General features: G+C 40.8%; 1 protein-coding gene across 1 annotated transcript in view; it reads left to right on the top strand.

The window, feature by feature from the left end:
- Positions 1 to 23,602, top strand: part of adck1 (aarF domain containing kinase 1) — a 139,015-nt gene that overhangs the window by 33,786 nt on the left and 81,627 nt on the right. Inside the window, exon 4 of the mRNA XM_036542650.1 lies at positions 19,286 to 19,489. Within this exon, the coding sequence (XP_036398543.1) occupies positions 19,286 to 19,489 (204 nt within the window). The remainder of the gene's footprint in view (positions 1 to 19,285; positions 19,490 to 23,602) is intronic.

Raw genomic sequence — 23,602 nt, forward strand, 5'->3', positions numbered from 1 at the left:
AGTCAGGCTGTCGGGCAGGAAGAATTCAGAGAGTCGCCTGGCACCATACCTTTCAGCCTCCATAAATTTTGGACATGACAGTGTATGGATTCCTCAGGCTGCACTACAGGGACTCCATAAGAGAGGGCACCTCCACCGGCTCTCTCTGCGGCTGTCTGTGATGGCAGCTACAGAAACACAGGAGGAATATTTCAGCTCTGAATTGGCCTGGAATTATTGATGCATGACAGTAAAATGCAGGGCATGAAATTAACTGTGGCTGAGAGGTAAATTGCTACTGTTCATTTCTTCTCTCTCTCTCTCCCTCTCTCTCTCTCTCTCTCTCCCTCTCTCTCTCTCTTTCCTTCTCCTCTCTTTCTCCTCTCTTTGTTTCTCACATCTGACATTCAGCAATGTATTCATGGGTGTATTTTTCCCCCCGTTTCTGTAAGAGAGAACAGCAGTGTCTGAGAAAAGACCTGCATGGCACATGTGACATTATTTGGAAAACGTGAGCTAAAAAAGCTCTTTGAATAGCATCGGTTATCTTTTGATTCTGTGTATATGGGGTACAGGCTTTTAATACGGAGAGAAGGAAAGTCTGTTTACAAAACAATGGCTGAATGAACCATAATGGTGCTTTTGGTCTTCTGTTGCCTTTTAGCTTCAGTCTACAGTAATTAATGAAGAGCGAAGCCAATGAGGTGGAACGCTCCAGCTAATCTAGCATGATGAGGAGATGGCAGAAATCTGAAGTGCGCAGACATACATTTGAAAGCCCATTACAGAGCAGCAGCACCAGGCCCAGAATGAATTGCAAAAACAGCTTTTGCTTTCTGTCTTAAACGCCACTAGTAAAAGCTGTATGTATGAGAGTTATGTAATGCTCTCACTGATATATCATTATTGATAGGCATACGTGTGAGCATGGAAAAATGGTCATATTTATAACTGAATATTGTAGCATGTCATACCATTTCAAGTGACATGCCGTTTGTCTGCTTATTGGGAGCTGTGTGGGTGCACATATTGTGTAGTCATTGTTGTGTTATTTTTATTGGGAACAATGGGATATCAGGAAGCTGTGAAGGTGAAAGTCTTTGTTCACAAAATGTCTGTTTGGCATTCGACGCATCGGCAGCTTCTTTTCTTGATAAGAGTCAGTCAAACATTCAAGCCAAGCCAATCCCTCAAACATCTGCTAACAAATAGACCTGGAGCCATTCGATGGAAGCTGTCCAAAAACTCATTTGCAGCAACTGGGCGTCCAAATGTGGGCTGAAACGTACTTTTTGCCCATTAAACACTGAAGTGCTTGCTTTCAAACGGAACTCCCATTCAGAGTGAGAGCTGTGAAAGAGCGGCTAATTGCTATTCGTTGTAATGTTTGTACTCCTGCATTAGCGGAATGGGCTGCTGTTTTTCCTTGCCTCTGGTGCCATTTTACATGAGACTGATTACACGATTCCTGGGAGGAGACCAAAAAAATGCAGATGAGTGGACCTTATGTTAATTTTTTTCTCCAAAATCATATATTATAGAAACAGGCTTGTTTTTAAGGAATTATAAGCTATATGCTAAGAGGTGTGAGGATGTATCAGTAGGTGTGTGAATAACTATGTATGTTTGTGTTATATATATTTGTGTTAATCCACCCCTAACACTCACTAAATGTATTCCTAACAGTTCCCCCAATCTGTTCACCTGACACCTCTGCAGAGTGAGAGCGTTTAGTGGTATAAGCCACACATCCAGAGAGACTTTATTAAACCTTTAAATTACTAGTCAGTGTTGAGTGGGTAGAGGTAATGGTGAGTAGCTGCTGTAATCATTCAGAAGTGATCATGTTGTTTAATGTGCTGCTTGTTAAAAGCTGTGTAGGCTGTGGAAGGAATAAGGAAAACTGTGCCACCTCAGCTAATTTTGCTGTCTGAGGTAAAGCCAAAAATGGCACCTTTGCTGGCATGTTGTTCTCTTTTTTTAACCTTACTCTGATTTTAAATTCTTATTGGCAGTATCCATCTCTGAAGAGGAGTAACAGAAAACTGTGATGTATCCCATCATGCATTGCAACACAACTGGAGGCGGTGCATGACAGCCTGCAGCGCTACTATTTTCTGTTCACCAGTATCGTGTGCCATTGTGATGTGCTCAGCATACATTGTGGAGTTTACACAGACAATTACGTGTGGTTCTTTTCAGTTGCAGAGCTGCAGTGTAGAAGCGCACAGCTGCTCCTCAGCCATACGCCTGTACTCTTACATTGTCTGCGTACTGTGAGCAGAGGGTAGACGAGGAATTTGTCTGCCATTTTAACAAATCACGGTTAATGAAAATTCCAAGGAAATACTGTGTAAAGAATGTGCATGTAATTCTTTAATACAGGTGGAAGACATTGCATGTATTTCTCAAAAAAAACTCATTTTGTTAGGCACAGTCCATGATTATATGATAAACCAAATTCTAAATCTTATAGGATGTAATGTATTGACACCACTTAAGTTCTAAAACTCGCTTTTGGAACCTGCTGGTCTTTCTTACAGAAACTAAATAAGCTTATTCCATTAGTGTGATTTTGTGATGTGTGTAAGTGCTTAAATTGGCTTAATGTTATCAGTTAAACTGAATAACCCCCGTGCTGACATGCCATCTCATTTATCCTGGGTCTGCTTTATTATTATTATTATTATTATTATTATTATTATTATTACTGCTGATTACATTGCACTGTACATTTGTTCCCCCTCAGCATGTAGCTACAGCAATGACAGCCCCGAACAATCCAGCTTCACAAAGTGAGCAGGGCCACTATGAACCCAGCTAACGAGCTAATAATGATAATAAATAGGCTGTGTTCATACTTCAGTAATCAAAATAATTTTGTCTCTGGCAACAGAAATCAATTACCAGCAGCGTAGAGAAAGTTCCAGCCCAACTTGTCAGACTATTGATAGGTGAGATGTGCCTTCCTTGTTATTAGGATATCACACACTTTCATTTAATCTGTCTTGAGGGCATAGCTGTGACACTTGCAGGAACATTCGATTTATATATATATATATATATATATATATATATATATATATATATATATATATGCACATACACATATTTATATATACACTCACACACATGGATCTGTTCAGGTCTGCTTTATTTAAATCATTTGCCTGTTTTGAATGTCCAAACCAAATATGCATGGTGTCAGTGCATGGTGAAAGTGTGGACAGATACAGTAACAATAATTTGAGAATGTAGTTTTATTTCTCTTCTTGAAAGTCAGCTGTAACACCTCCAGTGCCTGGAAAGATATGTGTTTGTGTGTAAACTATTTGCATGTGGACGCAATCCTATACAGTTCCAAAAACACAATCGGTACTAATATTCTATTTACCACACATTTCCCAGTGGCACCTTTCACATGAGTAGAGTGGAATGAAAGTGAATTCAGAGAAACAATTTGCCATCTGTGCCTAATAGCATTTGAAGCCTCTCTGGTCGGCCAGCAATACAGGGCTGGAGCAAATGGTTTAATTAGAAGGCTGCACTGAGTTTCACAGCCATTCAAGGAAATTACTCTGACAGCAGGACCTTTGCAATTGGAGAAATGACTTTTTAGGAATAACCTTTTCATCACTGTATTGCTGACAAACACATGAGAGAAGGCAAATTCTTACCTATGCATCTGCTTAGATTCCCTGAAAACTGATGAAGATGAACTTTACACTGACTAAATTACAATTAAAAAGGAGTCTACATGTTTCATATTAATGTTAATGCTAATTTTCAGTATGTTTCAGCTATAAAAGGTATTTTAAAAATCAGCACTTCGATATGTGAGTTTCTAAAGCAACATGAGAGATCTAATGGGTTTTGAAAGGTGAAATAGTTGGTGCCTAAACTGCGGGTGCATCAGTCACAAAAACAGCAAAATTATTTAATGTATCAAGGAGCACAGTGTAGAAAATAATGACAGCAAATGTCATTATTGCTGGAAAAACTGCATCAGGGAAAAGGAACAGTGGTTACAAGTCCAACCTCACAAACACTTGACAGGATCATTACAAAAAAATCACAAAAGAACAGCCTCAACTATTACCACGGAACTGAGTGTGCACCTCCGTCTTGAGATTCAAAAAGCTGATATTTATGGTAGGGTTTCCATTCAGAAGCCACTTGGAGCCAAGGCCGGTGCACAACAACACATAACCTGCTGTAATGAGCACAAAGCCTGGACTGAACAGTGAAAGAAGGTAACATGGTCTGATGAGTTGTCTTTTACCCTTTTTACTACAGCTGGATGCATTTATGTTTGGCGAAGGCCAAAGTAAGGCTTCAACCCACACTGCCTGTGCCGCTCTTGTAAACATAGTAGTGGATAGGTTATGGTATGGACAGCCATCTCTCAGCAGTCATTAGGTCCAATTGTTACTCTGGGTGGTAGGATTACGCCCAAGGAATGCAAAGCCATTTTAGACATCCACATGCACACTGTGGTGCAAACATTGTTTCCTTAAGGTGTTCCATATTCCAAAGATGATAATACCACATACACATTAGTAAATGGATTCAAGAGTGGGGTCACAAACACTAGGAAGAAGTTGGACACTTTCCATGGCCTCGACCAATCAATAGATCTAAACATAATTAAACCTTTAATGGGAAGTTCTGGAACGGAGTAGATTTCACCTCTGTCCATTATCCCACTAGAAACAGGTAAAAACTGGTATAACAGCATTCCAAGAAGGACTGAAGCTGTTCTGAAATCAAAGGGCGGTCCAAGTCCTCATTAGTTGAAGAATATTCATATAGTGTTTTATGTGCACACATATATATGCTTTTTGTAACTACCTCTCTCAGATTTCTGCTGAAGAAATTGCCTGGTGCCAAATGGCTGTCTGCTGTGCCTTGTAACAGCCTGAGGCCTCCAGATCTCACTGAAAAAAGTAGAACATCTCAGAACAAAATGACACAACAAAGCTTTTCATAACAAAATGACACTAAGTGCATCAAAATGTGTCATCATAATGCAAGTTAGCTTGTAGTAGTAACATCTGCTACACAGAACAGAGTGCTGTGACTGTTTCAGTCAGCCCAGTGGTAAAAGGAAGGAAATATTTTGTTAATGGCCTCCCTTGACACAAAAGCAGACTTTTGGAGCTAATGCAAGTACAAGTTTACAGAAGCACAGAAAGGAGATAAGCTATAGATAGACAACAAAACCCTGCAGATGCTTAAAGGATGGATTTTCTATTTAGTTATTGCATTATTATTATTATGTATTATGCAGTCATCATTGAAACAATTAGCGCAGTAAACATAGCATGTCTCAACAGGGTTGAGTATCGCTTTGAAAATATGAGCCTGTTGAGGCTGCTCCCTCCCCGCGTGCGTGTTCCAGTTTGTGTGAGGTAAGAACGTCTGGGTGGCTGTCAGCATCTGCCAGTCGGTGGGGAATCCACACCTGTTTAATGTCCGGCGCTTGCTTCTTAATACACTTAAAAGGTGTGAGTAATGGGAAAGGAGAACAGTTACAGCAGGATTTCTGGAGAGTGCCTTATTTAGATGAAAGACTAAGTCATAATATTGCACAGTAGCTTCTCTTGTATATGTGATGCAGCTGCATTTTTAAAAAAAAAAAAAACAGATTGGCTTCTTTCTGCTGATGGAAGAGGTAGGAATGTTGGCCAGGGCTTCCCCATCTCGCCACTCTTAGGCTCCCTGAAATTTATCAGGCACTTGCGAGTTGCTCGGATGATGTCAGTAGAGCATTGCCTGTCCCTTGTTTGGCATCCACTTCACTGTAGTGCACTCTGTGACCTGTGGTGTGAAAAATAGCTGCTGGCTGTGAGCAAGCGTGTTTGAGGATTGCATTCATCTTGTTTCAGCACATTTGCATGTACAATTTATTTCTTTATAGAGATTGTCTGCAACTGGTGATTCCAACCAGGGCCGCGAGAAGGAGAAGAACCTTTAAAAGATGTAGTCTGATTGGTTGTTCTGGCAAAACTTTTCCCAGCTCATGCTGCTGATTTGATTTCTCTACACTTTTCACCTCAGGGAACACAATGGCCACGGGGCAGGGCTCTCGGTGCTTCAGACATAGGTGTGATACAATGTCACTTGCAGTACATGTCCTTCCAACAAAAGTATAATGAGTGAACTAAAAGAGACTGTGTCATGTTAGAGCAAGCGTGACACCTTGTCACTTTAAAAGTGCTTATTAAATCACAGTCTGGTAATAGCATGCGCTGACGACTCTGGCACTGACCTCAGGTCCCAATTCGCAAACACGGCCCACACTCCTGTCATCTTATTACACCAAAGAGGAAGAGTTAGCAGGTGAGCGGCTTAATTTGGGCCCATCTCCAAGCCTGTTCCATTCAGAGGTAGAAACGTTTGGCAGTCTGACAGGAATGCTATTGATTTCATTTTGGAGGGAAACAGAATAATGTTTTTTGTTAGCACAGACATTATAGCTAGGGCTAGGCACGTTTATGGGTAGTCGTTATGTGCGTGTCGCCGCACAGTGGATTCAAACTCTTCAGGATTCAAACCTCTTGTTCGTATTGAATTTCGTTTCCTCAATGAAAATGTTGAGTAGAGTACATCCATTCTGTATGCTCATCCCGCTGATGATCAATATGAATGCCTCCAGGAGCAGTTGTTTCCTTTTGAAACCCAAGATATGCAAAGTGTAATGATCAAATTAAAAAGTACATAGTAGCAACCTCTTACTACAGGGCACACGTTCTGGCAGAAGAGCATTGATCGACTTTTGTAATTAATGACCCCACTGAAAGAACCTTTATCACAATACTTGTTTTGAATAAGGAAGATATTTAGCTGATTTTTTATGTTGTAGTACAGCTGTCTGTGTGGCCCGCAACTAAACTATGATATCCAGTCCGTTTTACTGCTCCAATTAAGCCACATGTGCAAATGCCTACTTTGCATTTACCATAATCAATTTTCTTTATGCTATCAAAGGGCAATTGTACATAATGAAATTGATTTCAGCCCATAAAGAAGCTCATTATTAAGCTTGTGAATTTACAGTTCTTTTCAAACAGCCACTTACCATCTCCCTGTGGAGTCAACCTTGCTGCCCTTGCAAGTACATCTCATTTTGTTTGGGCAATTCTTATTGGTCTTTTTCCACTGGCCAGAATGTCAGACACATGCAATAAAGTATTAACACATTTGTACTTAGAAATGGCCTTTATCAGGACATACCTCTACAGCACTGATGTAATTTTATCTTTGCTCCTTGCTTCTCTGTGACAATGCAGTCACTGTTGAGGAGGAAACAGCATCTCTACAGTGTAATGTCACCATGTTTTTACAATATTATTAGCCCTTTATCCTGAACTGTTAATTGCAACTGAAAGCTTAGATCTTTACAGCTCATTCCAACAGCCCTGCATGAGGGCTTAAACAAGTGCTTCATCCTTGAACAGTGCTGCCCTAGTCTTTGAGCGAAGCCAAAGATTCAAGCTGGTTTTTTAATGCCTTTCCACAGCACTGTTTAACCTCCCACATCCTCTTAATCACATCACGTCTTGCCCCTCAAGTTGATGGGGCAAAAAAGCCTTGTTAACCTTGTTATAACAGGCTGGCCTGGAATAGTAAGGAGCTGATCTGGAAAAGGCAGGACCCGGGTCAACATTACACAGCTCAGTTTAGGCATGTTGGAGGACTGCGTGTTCGCACGCATGTGTTCATGTGTGCAAGTGTGACATTTTAATTTGCACTGAGCTGATGCTTCTGGAAAAGACTGGAAATCGACCGGGTCATGTGTTATGCTATACCCTTGCACCCATATGCTTAAGGAGACTTAAGGGGCGGACAATACCTCATAATCAGGGCTAAAGCAGAAACAGCCCACCATTCAGCCCACCATTTCGTATGGAGTGTAAAAGCCCGTGTTGATCATTGCGGATGCAGAGAGTGGCTTCTGCATAAAGCCAAAGCAGCATGCCTGATGGACTCTAAGCCACTGTGCCTGCTCATTACCTCTTCTCCCTGTCGCAGCATGGGTGCATTGATTGAAATCTCTCCCTGTGGGAGGCACACTCAGTAGCTTTGCAGGGATGAATCTATTTAGTGGCGCAAGTAGGGAGGCAGGACCGCGGGGCTGAGGTCAGCTCTCTGGCTGGACTTTATCGCCAGTGTTTGCTCTTCAAAGCTCCAGACTGCTCTAGGACTGTCCCTCAAACGAGATGAATTCGCTAAGAGGTATTCTTTCATGCCCCTGCTTTTATGCTACATGGTAGATGTAGACGTAGTGGCCTGCTGGGAGTCTCGATGTGGTCTAGAATGTTTCTCAGCAATGCAGATATTTTAGCCTGCCCCTGTATATGCTGGTATGTCAAGACACCTCTGCCTGTTATGGGTAATTCATTTAGTCGCCCGCACTGTGCTTGGATACAGTGTGTGGTGTCTGACTGATTATTGTCCTATGAGTACCTCTGGGCAAGGGTGGGGAAGGCAAGCACAGGGAAACGTGGGCATCAGACCATGGATTGGGCTGCAATTTAGAAAGGTCACCCTATCATGGGTAAGCAACGTCCAGAGACTGAACTTTTACCATGTAGTATTCCACACTGACATGGGCATTTCTTCCCAGACTGAGAAGTAAGTATCTACTAGGTATCTGTCTGCTTAAAAGGCATATGCTTCAGGTGATACAGAATGCTTTCGAGGGCAAGGCTTTCGAAAGTGAAAATGGCATGGAGGGACTTTTAAGCTGCAGCACGCTGACAACTTTAAGCAGTTGGCCGACTGATTAATTATGGAAAAATGTAATGTGGACACTTCATCAACGAATATGATGATGAATGTGTCCCCATATTATTAAAGTGATAAACTTTATCGCTCGGCATTCATGGTAATGATGCTGCTTAACAACCTGAGATCCTCATGAATATGACTGTCAGTGCCTTTTCCCACAAAGACAGTGGTATGACTGAGTGCTCTCAGTCTCGGGCTGCAGCGCAGATAATGGCATGGAGAAATTATTGTGAGGGCTAATGAATGTTACATAACGCCACTTTTCAATTCACTCAATTCTTATGGACTTTCTGATGACTACATTATGTTTTTTTCTAAACGCATTCGCCGTTTTTTATTTTACAAAAAAGAGATTAAATGAGTGATTGTAATACCATCCTCTGTAAAACCCTCACCTTTTAACTGTATGAAATTTTAGATACATTTTTTTTTTTAGGTTTTCACACATTTCTTGTACTTCATTAGATAGATAATAATAACACCAGCATATTATACGATTATTTGACTTTAGTTTTAATTCGAGAAATGCTTGTCTTTCTTTGGGGTTAGTAACACAGTTAAGAATCCACATAACCCCCAGGGGGTAAAGTATGAGCTTGAAGTTGGAGTAAACTCTGTCCTTTAACCAATTGGCTGACTAACTCCCAAATGTGAGTTTTTTTTATTATTTGTGCTTTTTTTCTGGAAATCTCAAGTCATTACAAATGCAATGGCATGCTTTGCTTTCATTATGGCAGTTCAAGTGAGTTAAAATCAAACTTACAGTTCCTGGTGAAGGTCAGCATCTGACTTTTTCTTGGTTTTTACCAGGTTACTTTTGTATAATAATAATAGTAATAATAATAATGACTTTGACTTCAAAACTCCAGTATAGTAAGGACATTAAATTCCTTGATTGATTTAAAGCATTTAATGTTTGGTGGGTTTAAAGAGGGAGTGAAATTTATTTAATATTTATGGGAAAAGACTTGGAACATTGTTGTTTCGGCATTGTATAGATGCTTTTACAACTTGCTGTAAAGCCTAAATCTTGGAGCTTTGCATATCGCAGGTGTGTAAACAACCATATCACAACTTCTGACCTAAATGCATAGTTCCCCCTTGGGTGACTCATTACTTGATGTTAATTTGTTATCACGGCTACACAAGTAGCTCTCCAAAGAGACCTTGTAGTCATCCAATTAGCTGTATAATGTCAAACTGTGAAAGGTTGAAAAAGCAAAAGAGAAGTAATAAATGATACAGGCTTTTGCATGGTGGTGTGCATTTTATTGACCTGAGATACTTCAGGATAGGCCAACTGCAGCATTGCAGAACTCCTAGGGGACTGTCTTGGTGGTCCAATGTAAAATAAAAATAACCAGGAAGCAACCGTAGATGTTTCCTGTTTAAACAAGGTATTGTTTTTCCTTCGGCTCCCCCCTACAATAAACAACTTCAGATGCTGTCATATAATAACTGACTAGCACAAAGACATATATTTTAAGGCTTTAAATAGAGTGCAGAAAAATAAAAAAAAAATCAATTGCCGTTTTACCAGGAATTGTGTCTTTGGACATTTAACTGCATTGCCTACCAATAATCGCCAATGTTTTCCGGGAATATGCATGTAATATTATATAAAATACTTTTAAATAATGACACAGACTGCAGGTTTGATAGGAAGGCATATTGTGATCTCACAATGATATTTTTCTGTACTTTCTGGTACACAGTGTATATAGTGAGTCCTGGTCATTGAGAGGCTTTGACAAAGTGTTTTTGAGCCTTCACATGTCCTCAAAGGGTGTAATATCATGGCGTATTGACCAATAGAGCATTAATTTGTCCGCAGTCCCATTTGGAAAAAAAGGAGGCATTAGAAGTCATTGATTAGCACTCTTACCTTCAGCCCATTTGTTGTATGAATGGAAAGTCAATACAGACATCACTTAAAATGAGTGGTTCAGTGTGGAATAACAACATACTAGGCCCCTCGCAGCATCCATAAAGGTCGCTGCCAGAACTTGGTTTTGCCCTATGGGGGGAAATAAAAAGGATTTCTTCCTTTCTTTCCTCTCTCACTCTCAGTTCAGCTCACTTTTCACACTCACACTCACACCAGCTGTGATCAGAGAAGTGGTTTAAAGCAGAAGCATTTGGCATGCTGCTTGCCACATTGAAGTTGTGGAGTGAAGAATGAGAAAGGCTGATTTGAGCAAATGTGTCAAATGGTTTGTATTAATTTGAAAAAGCATTTGTGAGGTGCTTATTGGTTTACTTGGATTTGATTCTTTCTTTCTACTGTTGCATGTCTCTTTTTAGTGCTTTTAGCTTGATTAACAAAACATTGTAGCAAGTGTTTTTGGCAGACTAGCTACAAATGGTCACACAATAAACGCCCAAACTGGGACCATTTTCACTTTATCCTTTATCATCCTAATTTCCAATTAATCTAGCTAAGATCCCGGCTAAAACATTAACGATAACATAGCAGTATAACTTCAGCAGTTTCAAAAACTTAACTTTCCCCGTCATTTCCAATTCAACAAAATGGCCTTGTGTGTTAACTCATGACAGATAGCAGGGTTAATAGGTTGTCCTGAATATCGCTGATCTCGATTTGCAAGTCATGAACTGCTGCAACCTACCAGTCATTTCATTTTCTTGCGTTGCAAAAATAGCCAGTATGATTTTTAAACCTTTTTTGCTTGTTGCTTGTTGTTTTTTTTTCTCTCTCAAAAAGGGACAGGTGGAGTTGTGTTACATTTCCTATAAATCGGATTACAGTCGCACTTGGTGAAATTCTGAACTCGCTATAGTTATTTGGATTAAAATAGGGAGCTTTTAAGTTAGCATTAAGTTAGTATTGTTAAGCTGTTAGTATTGTATTTTAGAAACTGGCTAGTTGGCTGATTTAGTTTTCTGCCAATTTGGTAGTTGTTTGGTTAGCTAACTTGCTGTTAACTGCAGTGTACAGTATAATGCTGCAGTGTAATACCTCATGAACATAATGAAGACTGATGCCAAGATAAGGGGATCAGCCTTCATCTGTCACATCAAGCTGCGTAACAACTGCTGTTTTTTTATGAATAAATGGATTGGTGTGAGTATATTAATGCATTACACAACAGAGCCAGTCCTCCGACAATCAAGAAGGAGTTTGCACACCAGCTAGCTAGCGAATGAGGTTGAATTGCTCTTGATTGCAAGGTAGCTATCTAGTTTTCATCCAATCCAAATTAAACCAGTCCCAGTAGTTTTAATTACAGACCTGTTTTGCGAATGTAACTACAGTTACACAATGCCAGTCACACTAGGGATAAGACAGAATATTTAGACAGAATACACAGTATAACTCTTATACCATCCCGGATGAGTCTCACATAAGCTGTGGGTTACAAAATGTCTTAATGCAGATGACTGTCCTTCACTCTAAGCAAAACCCATTTTCACAACATAGAGACTTTAATACATGTGAAACCCAGAAAATATTGACCCCTCTGATTTCAGATTAGGACTTCAATATATTTCAACCCTTGTCTCACTGTTCACTGTTTTATTGTTACAGCTCCAATAAAAAAATACAGTCAGCTGTAATGAGATCTCCCCTTTTGTGGTTTTCTCGACCTCTTGTCCTCCTGCAGTATGACTCCTGAGATAAAGCGAGCATGCTTGAGTCTAATTAACCATGCTAATCGCTCTTAATTACACACATAAATACATTTTACACAACTAAAACTCAACTGTCACCATCTGGAGACCTTTTGAAAAGGAAGTTTTACAGAACATTACAGAATACCCTCTAACTGTCTGCTACCTCTCTCACTGTTGCCTACTCACGCTCAGATGAGTGCTGTTCCCACTCTCTTTCTCTTCCTCTTTCCTCTCTCTCATGTAACGTTAGTTAAGTAAGTTTGGCAGGGCTCAGACCTGCTCTGTACTCCGAGCTGAGCTGCCTGTATGACGAGTTATTCTCACCCTACCCTCACTGTCAGCGCAGAGGAACGCTGGTGATAAAATTCATCCATTAAGGAGCAGGGAAACAGCCAAATGCACTGATTGATTATTGATCATTAAGCCTTACAAATTGTGTATAAAAGGTACAGGATGTAAGGGCTTGATATGTCCAACATTCCAACATTCTTGATGTCTCTTACTGCAGGCATTGGTGACATCTGGCTAATCACACTTTCTGACCTTTAGCATTGTGTAAGAATGCATGGTCCCACAGGCTCCACTCTGTGAAAGACAGGCACTGTGTTTGTATGTTGAAACATCAGCTGTTGAACAAATGCTTGTAATTAACCCTACTATTGTCATGCCAACTATATTAACTCCAACTCCAACAATTGCTTGCTAGCTAGCCCTGATTTGCAGCTAAAATGTACTGTCACCAATGTGTGCTTAAGTGCTTAAGTGCTTAACAAAATGAAAGGTATATTTTTTGACCATGGCTTCATTAAATAAGGTAGAAGCTAGCAATATGGGCCACATACTTCAAAAATAATTCTGGCAGAAGACTGAGTTTAACTTAGAGCATTGTGTATTTCAATTCCAATAGGATCTCATCCAGACAGAGACATCAACAGGATGCACCAACATTACTGAGAATGGGGATAAATCTTCAGGTTGCAGTATAAAAACCTCACGATTTTGAATGAGGCCGATGGGATCAGGACAATGAGATCTTAAACAGAGCTATGTACTGAACTGGGAATTGGATGTAGAGAGGCTGTGTGTTATAAATAATTAGCTTTTTTGGCACCTCGTTATAGCTTCAAGCTTGTCTGGTAAGTGGACATTCTTCCATGACTAGTAAACATGAACTGCTGTTCATCATGTCTCCTCATTACATGCCGAGTGTTTCCAGCTGACCCAGGCATCTGGCTTACGTACAAATGTTTGCATGGCATTTTTCAGCAATCTGTTTGTGTGTGTCAGGCTATCAAAGGATTTGAATCGCTTTGCTCCCCTCCCCTGTTAACAACATTAATGATCTGACTAATAATAATTAATTAAGTCTCACAACATTTAAGCATGTGTACAGTAATACTTCAGTGTGCGATTTGCATTTTAATAACTTTTTAATAACATACTGAGTAATAATAATAATAATAATAAAAGTAATAATAATGATAATAATAATAATAATAATAAGATACAGTAGAGCTGGCTGTCAGCAACTTGGACATATACCAGCTCTGGCTAGAGGTACAAATGTATTTTACTCTTTAATATGTTTCATGTGATAGTTTTAATGTTTTGCTTTTAGTAATGCTTGTGGGCAAAAACATAGTTGTTATTTTGCGAAAACAACAGCACTGTTGAGATACATTATTAAGTCTTTTCCTGGTAGGAAGGTACCAAGCTTTTCTTGGAATTAATTCACCTGTCTGAGGTCGAAAGCCTGTCTAAGACAAATTATTATATCTGTTAAATGTGTCTTCTATTTATTCTTCTATTTAATCTAATTGTTTTGTAATCATTTCACAAAACATACTTTTCTGAAAGCATTACAGCCCTTTTCTGACCTGTTTAGGTATTACTACATAATATATGTGAAACATTTTGAGATGCGGCTAACTTTCAAAGACGGTCCACTTGCTGAAACAGCTGAGCTAATTTACATTTTCAGAGGATAAAAGGATGTGTCCTTTATCTGTGGAATGTTACCACAGATTGAAACAAAACATTTGCAAGGCACTGTTTTAGAATGCACTGGATGTGGTGACTAGGCTTTTAGGCACCAGCTGTAGATTTTCCTCTAATGGCAAGCTAGCTATCGTATCTCACTCACACTTTGCCAACAGAATCAAAAAAAAAAAAAACGTGTTGCATGAACTGAACGATGGTGGCTTCAGAGGGTCATCACTGGGAGCTGTGACTTATATTGGTAAAAAATAATCTGCAGTTTACTAATAAAGGAATTGTGTGAGTGAACACGTTAATATCAGCAGCCCTATTTGTGCATCCTTTTTGTCCCTTTCGTTAACCCTCACCCCTGTTCAGTAGAATGAAGTTCCCTTGAGCCCGGAGTTTCACCAATAAAAGTCCAGATCAGATCTCTGTATGTCAGTAGTCTGTTTTGTTTTGTTTTGTTGTTGTTTTTATCATTACTATGTTATTTTTCCTAGAATTTTTTTTACATGTATTGTACTTGAAAGGGGGTGGCATTAGAGTGACCTTTGGGCCGCCTATTAGCCGGCTCACAAAAAATCTGTTCTGATGATGGCCCTACAAAGCATTTTTCAAAGGCCATCTAATGGCTTCTGCCTGTTGCTGAAATATGTCATTAATGTCCCCGGCAATTATTAGGCTTGTCAGAGCCGGGGCTTTGTGCTGCTTGGTCCACAGATGAGAGCAGTGAGGAGCTTGGGGGGGTGGGGGGGGGGTTGTTAATTGAGCTCAACCTCATTTTCTCCCCACCACTGCAAAAGGGAGTCTGACTTTGAGAGAGGTGTTTAACCCATGGAGGTAGCAGATGTTATGTGATGCGACAAGGAAACAGAAAGAACAGGTTCTTTCATTTCGTTTTTACGAGCTGAATGTTAAGCCTCCAGACATCGGTGCCGAACCCAGGTTACATTCTTAATGGTTGTTACTACAGCAGAAATACATGGAATAATAGGGTGGGATCTCAGAACAGGCTTGAGCAGTGGGGCTAAAATATGTCCGGGTGTTCTGAGCTAATTTTAATTAATAGTTTAGGGAGAGTTTAACTTGAAACAAAGTATTTTTTGTGTATAAAGAGGTTTTGGGCTTTTCTGACTGTGAAGTCATGGGCAGCATTAGCCCAGATAATCTGTATTGTTTACTGTGCTAGTAATGTCCTAGGGCAGAAATGAGACATTTTACTGGTCAATCAACATTTCAAATTAGCTCTTGAAACTGGCCATTTATGTACAACAATAAACAATAGTGGTTCATATTGCTATCTCTGCAATTTAATTTAATTTAATTTCTTCAGCTCTTATAGCATTTATCACGCTTCTGTGTTTCGTTTGGTCAGGCACATTTATAAGTACTCATGCCACTGTGGGGAACATGCCTATCTTCAGAGAGGGCACCATGTTGTGGATATGGCTCACCTCAGAGATGGCACCATTTATGTAGGGAATAACACCAGCTCTTGATAGGCATCGGACAATTGGTGAGGATAGTTAAATTCTGCAAGGAATACCAGCTTTAATAATGTGAGATCTTTTAAGTCTGCTACAGTCTGCTTTGTCAATGCAAAATACTTCATTGTCATGGCTATAAGTAATAAAACAACTTAATTAAATACAATGAAGACATACATAGATTGGCAAACTAATCAAAATAACTTAAAATTAAAGGATGAATGAAGGAGCTAGTGTAAGGAAAACAAGACAACATAAAAGTAGGAAAGCAAACAATTGAGAAAAATATATGAGTGGCAATTTGAAGAGGTTTCATAGCTAAGAGTCAAACTACAGGAAATATATAAAATGACCATTGTCATTTGACATTAGCTGACAAACCATCAATTTGTGTCTATCTGTACTGTTTAGCTGATTTGACACAAGCTTAACTTCATCAGTTAATCAGTCTCATACAAACGATAGTAAAAAAATATCATTGAACAAATAATGGATGTGTTTAAAATCTCGTTCATGATTGCATTGGCTATACTCACAATGCCAGTATTAAATAAGAATTTTATACTTAGAGATATCTGAGGAAGAGCAGCTCATTAGATCTGCAGCTTAAGTTCATCAGTGGTTGTCTGCAAAAGGTTGCAGGCCATGTCCATTAGAGGCACGGGTTGCAGGCCGTGCCCATTATGGACTTGCTGCAGGAGAGAGAGAGAAGTTCGCAAGGTGCAAGAAAACAAGCACAGAGACCATGCCCATCACTGGATGTCTGCTTCTTCTGACTCTCTTGCCAAGCAGTTGTTGTTAACATCAATGTCAACATTGTTATCAGACCTAGGGAGGGTCCCCTTTCAGAGCAATCACATATTGTTCTTGTTGCACCTATATAGCACAACATCAAAGGCAAGGCACTCCACATGTGCACACCAATCCATCAGTGGCCAAAAACTCACGCCTTGTATAATTGCCACGTGATCTGATTGGACAGTGGTAGCCAGGAGACATGTTCAGTGATGAAGGACCTGAGAATCTTCAGTAGGCTCTGAGTGACCATTGTTGGAGTTCCATCCTTTGAACTAACAGGCTCAGCAGAGCCATTAGGTGGTACACACTTATGGAAGGGCACTAGGATATCTGTGTTGTCTTCAATTAAGTGTAATGCAAGCACAGTGCAAAAAGTTCCTTTTCAGATGGCACAGTGCTGTTCTATGGCCTGATAAGGGAGAGGGGTCCTGCAGAACACAACCTGCTCCTTAACAAATGGCTTGGTACATATAACCTACACCACGTCTGCTTCATTCCTGATTCCCGATTCGCTGTGTGAGGTTAACAGATGTCTGGACCAATAGCTTTTGAGCTGTTGTTTTAACCTGTTCATTAGCTTCTCACCCACAATCCTCAAAAATGACTTTCAGCGTTAGAAAGGTTGTTGAAAGGGCCATGAATTTAAAGTCTGATAGTTACATGGTGGATATTGAAGAAAATCTCATCTGTTGATGTTTACTTAGATGGTGATGGAGTACTTCACTTATCAGGCATAGTAAATATTGCAGTTTTAGTCTCAGGATCACTATTACATTGATACTGAGAGTGTTCAGTTGTATTTTTTTATCTGCTTTCTGAGGAATCAACATTATTTGGCCAGATGTTCCCTTCCATGTACTTTGATCATCAACATGGAAAAAGGGGGACATTGATTGCTTCAAGGCAACCAAACTGTGCATAAGCACAAAAAAGGATGTTTAGTATGTGCTAATAGGCTTTTCCGTAGAAGGCCGGGATTGGACGTCGCGTCTTCCAGAGAGTGGGCCGTCGCCCGTGTGCTACAGCCGCAGATTGGCGAATCGCAGAAGAGCGTTCCCTTCACGCCCCATAAAAGTCGACACCGCCGCGCGGACCGTCCCCCTCCCCGGCCGCGCGGTTGCCCCTGGCGGGGAAGCTGCGCTTCTGCGCCGGCTGCAGGCGAGGGATGAGGGGAGGGGAGGGGCGAGCCCGCATGCCCACCCGCCTGCCTGCCCGCCTGCCTGCCCGCCTGCCTGCCCACCATTCGCATGTGCGAATGATTGCCAAGGCTGGGAGATGACAGGTGGCACGGATTCCTCTCCCTGGGGGATTAACCAGCGAAGAGGAAAAAAAACCTCCTCCTCCTCCTCCTCTTCAAAAATAAAAAAAAAAAAACAGACACTCCAAAGCGATTCTGCAGCCAGCACTCGCTCACTGTCTAGAGACCGGGATCATTACCATCATTATCCCCCCCTTCTCCCCTTCATGCTCTTACGCTATGAAAGCATGTTTACAGTGTGTATCTTTAGAAATTATATTAGTCTTGAAATTTCCTGTCTTCTGCTCTTCCCGATAATTATCTCGTAGCTGTCATATCCTTTTGCCTTCTCTTGGCAGTGAAAATCTTGTTTCCCTGCATCAAGCAGGACAACTCAGGCACGCTCAGCAGTGATCTGTACACTGCACTGGAAATGCCTACGGGACAGCATTTCAGATCTGCCACCCACTGTACTGCAGGATTAATTGTAATCCTGATAATGGAGCAGTATTTACTTTTGCCTTAACAAGGAACCGGTGACATACCAATATATGTGGCAAGGTCAGTAGGGAATTGAAAATGTCATAGTACATATAACACTGAAAGCAAGGTTTGTACTGTACATGGATAAAAATGGGATTTTGAAATGTCTATTCTAATGCATGTATGAATTTAGAGTTTTCCAAATTTGGTGATCTGTGATGAAATTCTGTCACTAGTAATAACATTATCAAAATCCAGATACACTTACGAAGCACACATTCGAATCCACCCCAGCGTTCGCCAAATAGTTCCTTTTTTTTCACAGGGACAAGACTTGTTTTTTCCTCTTTATTTACGCGAATCCCAAAGGGACATCACACTATGAACATTATCAACTCCAGCAGCTGTCGAGGAGACAAGTTGTTGAAATTACCCGTGTCTGCATTGACATCCCATTTAATGGCCCTTCACGAAATGGAAGAGTGTGAAGGAGATGCCTGTTTTGCAAGGCTCCCGCTTATCTCACTGTCTTACTGTTCTGTTGTGTTTATGAGACACATGCCCGGTTCAGAACAACATTTGTGCATCAGGGTGCCTCTCACGAAGCACAACATTAGATCCATCCCCTCAGTAGGGGCTATCTTGAATAAATGGTACCAATACAGTAAAAGAAACTCCCTCATTTGCACACACACTTAGAATAAGATGATCAGTCTAACAATGCTCATAGCTGTATGATTAAAGTTTTACATCCATCTTTTGTATTAATAAATAATCCATCAATCAATGTGTTTTCAGTCATTTTAGGATTAGCAAGAAGGACATTCAAAGCCATTTTTATTGGTGACTTTGCAATTGAGCAAATATACTGATGTCATACCTCACTGTGCAGGTACACCGTCGCTCTGCGGAGCGTCTCAGGGACCTGTGCTGTGCCAACAGGGGCACCTTCATCAAGGTGGGCCAGCACCTGGGCGCCCTGGATTACCTCCTTCCCGAGGAGTACACCAGTACCCTGAAGGTGCTCCACAGCCGGGCCCCACAGAGCACCATGGAGGAGATCCAGCAGGTCATCCGGGAGGACCTGGGCAAGGAGGTGAGATAATCCTAAATCTGTGTGTTCGCCTGCAGGTGGGCTGTTTGCACACAGGTTACGGATGGGACAGTAGCGATGCTGTGCCTGGGTAGCGCCCTGGGTTACCAGCATGGGGAATGTTGGGAAATTCTCTGGTATCACATTTAGGTTTAGGTGAATGTTGAACTGCAACCTTATTTGTCCAAAACCTGCTACAAACTGTACAGTTCCTGCTCTGACTGTCTGTCTCAGGTGTGCAGACACCAGACTCTTTCCTCTCTTGATGTGTATTATTTTGATTGTAATTATTACTTTGGTCAAATATTTGATTTCACAGGTACGTGAGCCATAGGTGTAATCAGCCTAATGTTTGATGTTGTAGTATTGCTGCACTCTCTGAAGGATGATAAAAGGATTCCACTGAAAAATGTTTATTTCCTTACATGATAGGTGTGCAGAGGGTTGCCTGGTAGCTGTTTAGCTATTCAGGTGCGTCTAACACCATTTATTCTGATGTCATTTAGCTAGGTAGCTAGTCTGCCAAGACATCGTGCATTATTTACACGTATATAGTAACAGTGAAATGTCCAAATCCATCTGCAAACAATATTTCTGTAGAAAGACAGCTGGTTAACCTGCCTGGATTAATAATTCAGTGAAACACCTGTACTGTCAAATGAAATCCTGCACTGGGCATACTCTTAAGTTTACCCAAGAGGGCCTTGCCTCTGTGGTGATTTGCCCTTACCTTTGAGAATGATATTTAAGCAAGTATTCTATTTTAAATTGTTTTTCACTAATTTCAGTAACTGTAACATGCAAGTAAAAAAAAAAAAAATAATAAAAAAATAAAAAATGTTAGTAGCAAAACTTTTTTTTAATTTCAAGTTAAGGAACATGTATTGCAGTATTTGACTGACATTTAAAATGTAATTTGCAAGGGATGCTCTGCAGCAGTCTACATGAAGCCACTTTGGAAAACTTTCCCTTCACATTGGCTGAGGCAGGTAGGGCACATATAGGAAGCACCATGGCTCAGAGAGAAGTCATCAGTACAGTGACTGCTGCTGTATTCGTATATTCCTGCTATACAGAGTGATTTGGTGGCTGTCCGGGTGTTGCCATGTAATCATGGAATTCACTCCCCACATTAGCCTTTCCTCATGTGGATTCCCACTTTCACCAGCAGAGGACACTGCTTAATACATAAATGCGTATTAATGATGTAACCTGTGATAACACCAAGCAGTTTTTTTCCCTTCATGGAGCAAATGAAGTCCAATGGAACTTTATTTCCTCCATGAGTTGGCACTGAAATGTTTACAAAAGTAAATAAAATTAAAATATTGTATTCTGAATACTTTTTTTTAAAAATCCTGAAATCTGATATAAATCGTTTATTTAATAGAATAAAAGGAAAAGAAAGCAGGATAAAAGCATCATAGAATTCAGACTAGAGTCTGAGTCAGACTGGTGTTTTGAAATAGCTCTGGCTGTAGACAGTTTTGACACACTTTTAAGGGTGTTCTCATTAGAATCCCAGTTGTAGTTCTGAGCATTGTAATTGTTATATTCCCTTGTTGGCAGTTTTGATCCCTTCTCAGAAAGTTAGAGATTTTATTGTTTTACTGTTAAATGTTGTGCTGTCTCACACCACCATCTGCATTATGGTAATGTTCTCAGGTTGAGGTTTAGTTTGTATATTAGTTTGTCTAGACTAATATAATTTTGTATGGTATAAAGGGTGTATTGTACATTATACTATATAGGCGCTATTTTACTCACTGTAGTTGACAAGTGAGGAAGTTGTGAATGAATATAAAGCTTTGAGTGAACTGGATGCATGTTATGTTTGGATTCAGATGTTTGGATTCAGTGAGGTGGTTTGCTCACTATAGCCAGGTAGTGTAGTGGATTAGGGGCAAAAGGACATGGTGGGTTTGTAAAAGATTGGATATTAGCACTGTTCATTTTTTGATACCTGCTTTCTTGCTAGCCAACCACAATGCTGAGCCCTGTGATGACCGTTGCCTGCTTATCAAGCAAGCCAGCGAACGGTCTACCTATCTTTGCCATCAACATTCATTCGATACGTATTCTTTAATATTTGGTCTATTGATATTTTATTTGATCGGTGTGATATGTTCAAGGTGCACAATTAATTGTTCATTCTTCATTTTTCAGTTTGGCAGTCCACATAACATGAGAAGTTATCGTGTCTGCCACAAAACAAGGCATTATTGATTGTTTGAATGCAAGTGAAGTCATAAATCTTGCTGACAAAAATTGAATTATTTCAATCCCGGCATTTCATTAATGCAAGGGGCACGTGTGACGCATTTGTAGATCATCTGTTTAGTGTGAAATGGCCCTAAAGCTGCACCCCATACATCTATTCAGTGTACGTTCCAGAGGTGATAGTGCTTATCTGTTGCTAAACTCTGGATGTTCCAAACATGTTCCACCATATCTGCATAATAACACTTCTGATCAATTATAAACAGGTTTGTTGGCAGGTTTGGACATAGTTGTCACGTAATGGTAAATTGGCCGTGATCATTCAGTCTGTGTGCCATTCTTTGAAGAGGGCTGTTTACGAGGAGGGCGATTGCAGTGCTAGGATGATGTAACTCTGTAGTATCCTAAGGTTGGCTATCGTGTTTCCATCTTGGGACATTTTTAATGAACCTGGAGGCTGTAGCGCTCACTGAAAAAAAAAAAAGAAACACAGACTTGGAGTGGGAGTTATTGCGGTGCATCCTGAGTTCTTGCGTCACCGTTCATTTGTTCATGGGTGGTGTGCTGTCATTTCATCCATTAGAGCTGAGGTGTTGGTAGCAAATCACTTGCATGCCCATGGGCAGCATGGCTTTGCCTTGAGAGTCTGGGTAAAATCCTGCATTCAAACAGTGATCGCTAGGGCTTAAGTATAAACCCCCTCATTACGTTACGTCTTTTACAGTGAGTGGCAAACCTGGGTACACCAAAAGGCCAGGTCCCATTGCACTTTGTGGTTCCTGTATCAGAGAGTTATTATCTGATACATAAGACAGACACAGCTGAAATATTATGTTGCGCACCTCATCTGTCAAGGGAGGGGAGGTGGAGCATAGAGGGGTCAAACGTGGACAGACAGCAGAAGAGTCAGGCTCTCAGATTCATCAGAATAGCATGCTGACTCAAAAGCTTTCTGGGTGACTATACTCTAAGCCTAAATAAAAGCTAAAGGTCATGAATTTTACAGATGGTTTGCCAAGCCTCCATAACATGTGCAAATGAAGTAAAACCTCTCACTGCCAGTGCTATGAGAAAATAGCCTTCCTGCTGCACAATGCCATTTTAAGATACCTCTAATTGCAATCATGGTATAATAACTATTCTGGAAATAGCGCTGCTTTCGCAATCTGTTGGTCTGACCTTGAGACTCAAGCACCTACCATTCTGCATCAATAGCATGAAGGCAAGCCAACAAAATGTAGGTCGTCTGTGCATAACCTTCAGCAAAGCCTGTTTATAGTTTTATTTTCATTATTCATCCGCATGCAACACAGTTATCAACCCCCCCCCCCCCTCCCCACCCCACCTGCCCGTGTTAAAAGCTGTGGCGTCGGTTAAAAAAGCAGCAGCATTACGTAATTCATTACAGAGCCTCGTCGTGATTGGCTTATGCAGAAAAGAGCTTTTTTCGCGGAGAAAATAAAAGCCATTTTCAGATGGTGATCCTGCGCGCTGTACTGGGAGCGGGAGATAGACCTGTCATGCCTCGTTGATTTCAGTGCAGCGGGAGAATAATCTGCTCGCCCGCGTGTCACAATAAGAGTCCCCCCCCCCCCCCCCCTCGCAGTCCCGCGCTGGCGGAGGAGGACTGCAGTTGCAGCGCCTCTAATGAGGTGCAAAGATCACTTATTTTCAATTTGCACCAGTTGTGCGGCGAGACTTTGTCCTCCGATCATGGCCGACCTTCATTTAGGCCTATATTCACAGCGCTGCGTTGCAGATGAAGGACAGAGGAGTCATGTTTAGGCTGCAGGTAACAGTCTCTCTTTAAGTGGTGATCTTCAACATCACCTCTCAATATTTATGAGGGCTGGCCACAGTCACAAAGAGGTCAAGCTTGTTACTGACAGGCCTGGA

The sequence above is a fragment of the Megalops cyprinoides genome, chromosome 12, assembly GCF_013368585.1.
Source record: "Megalops cyprinoides isolate fMegCyp1 chromosome 12, fMegCyp1.pri, whole genome shotgun sequence".
In the NCBI taxonomy this organism is placed as follows: domain Eukaryota; kingdom Metazoa; phylum Chordata; class Actinopteri; order Elopiformes; family Megalopidae; genus Megalops; species Megalops cyprinoides.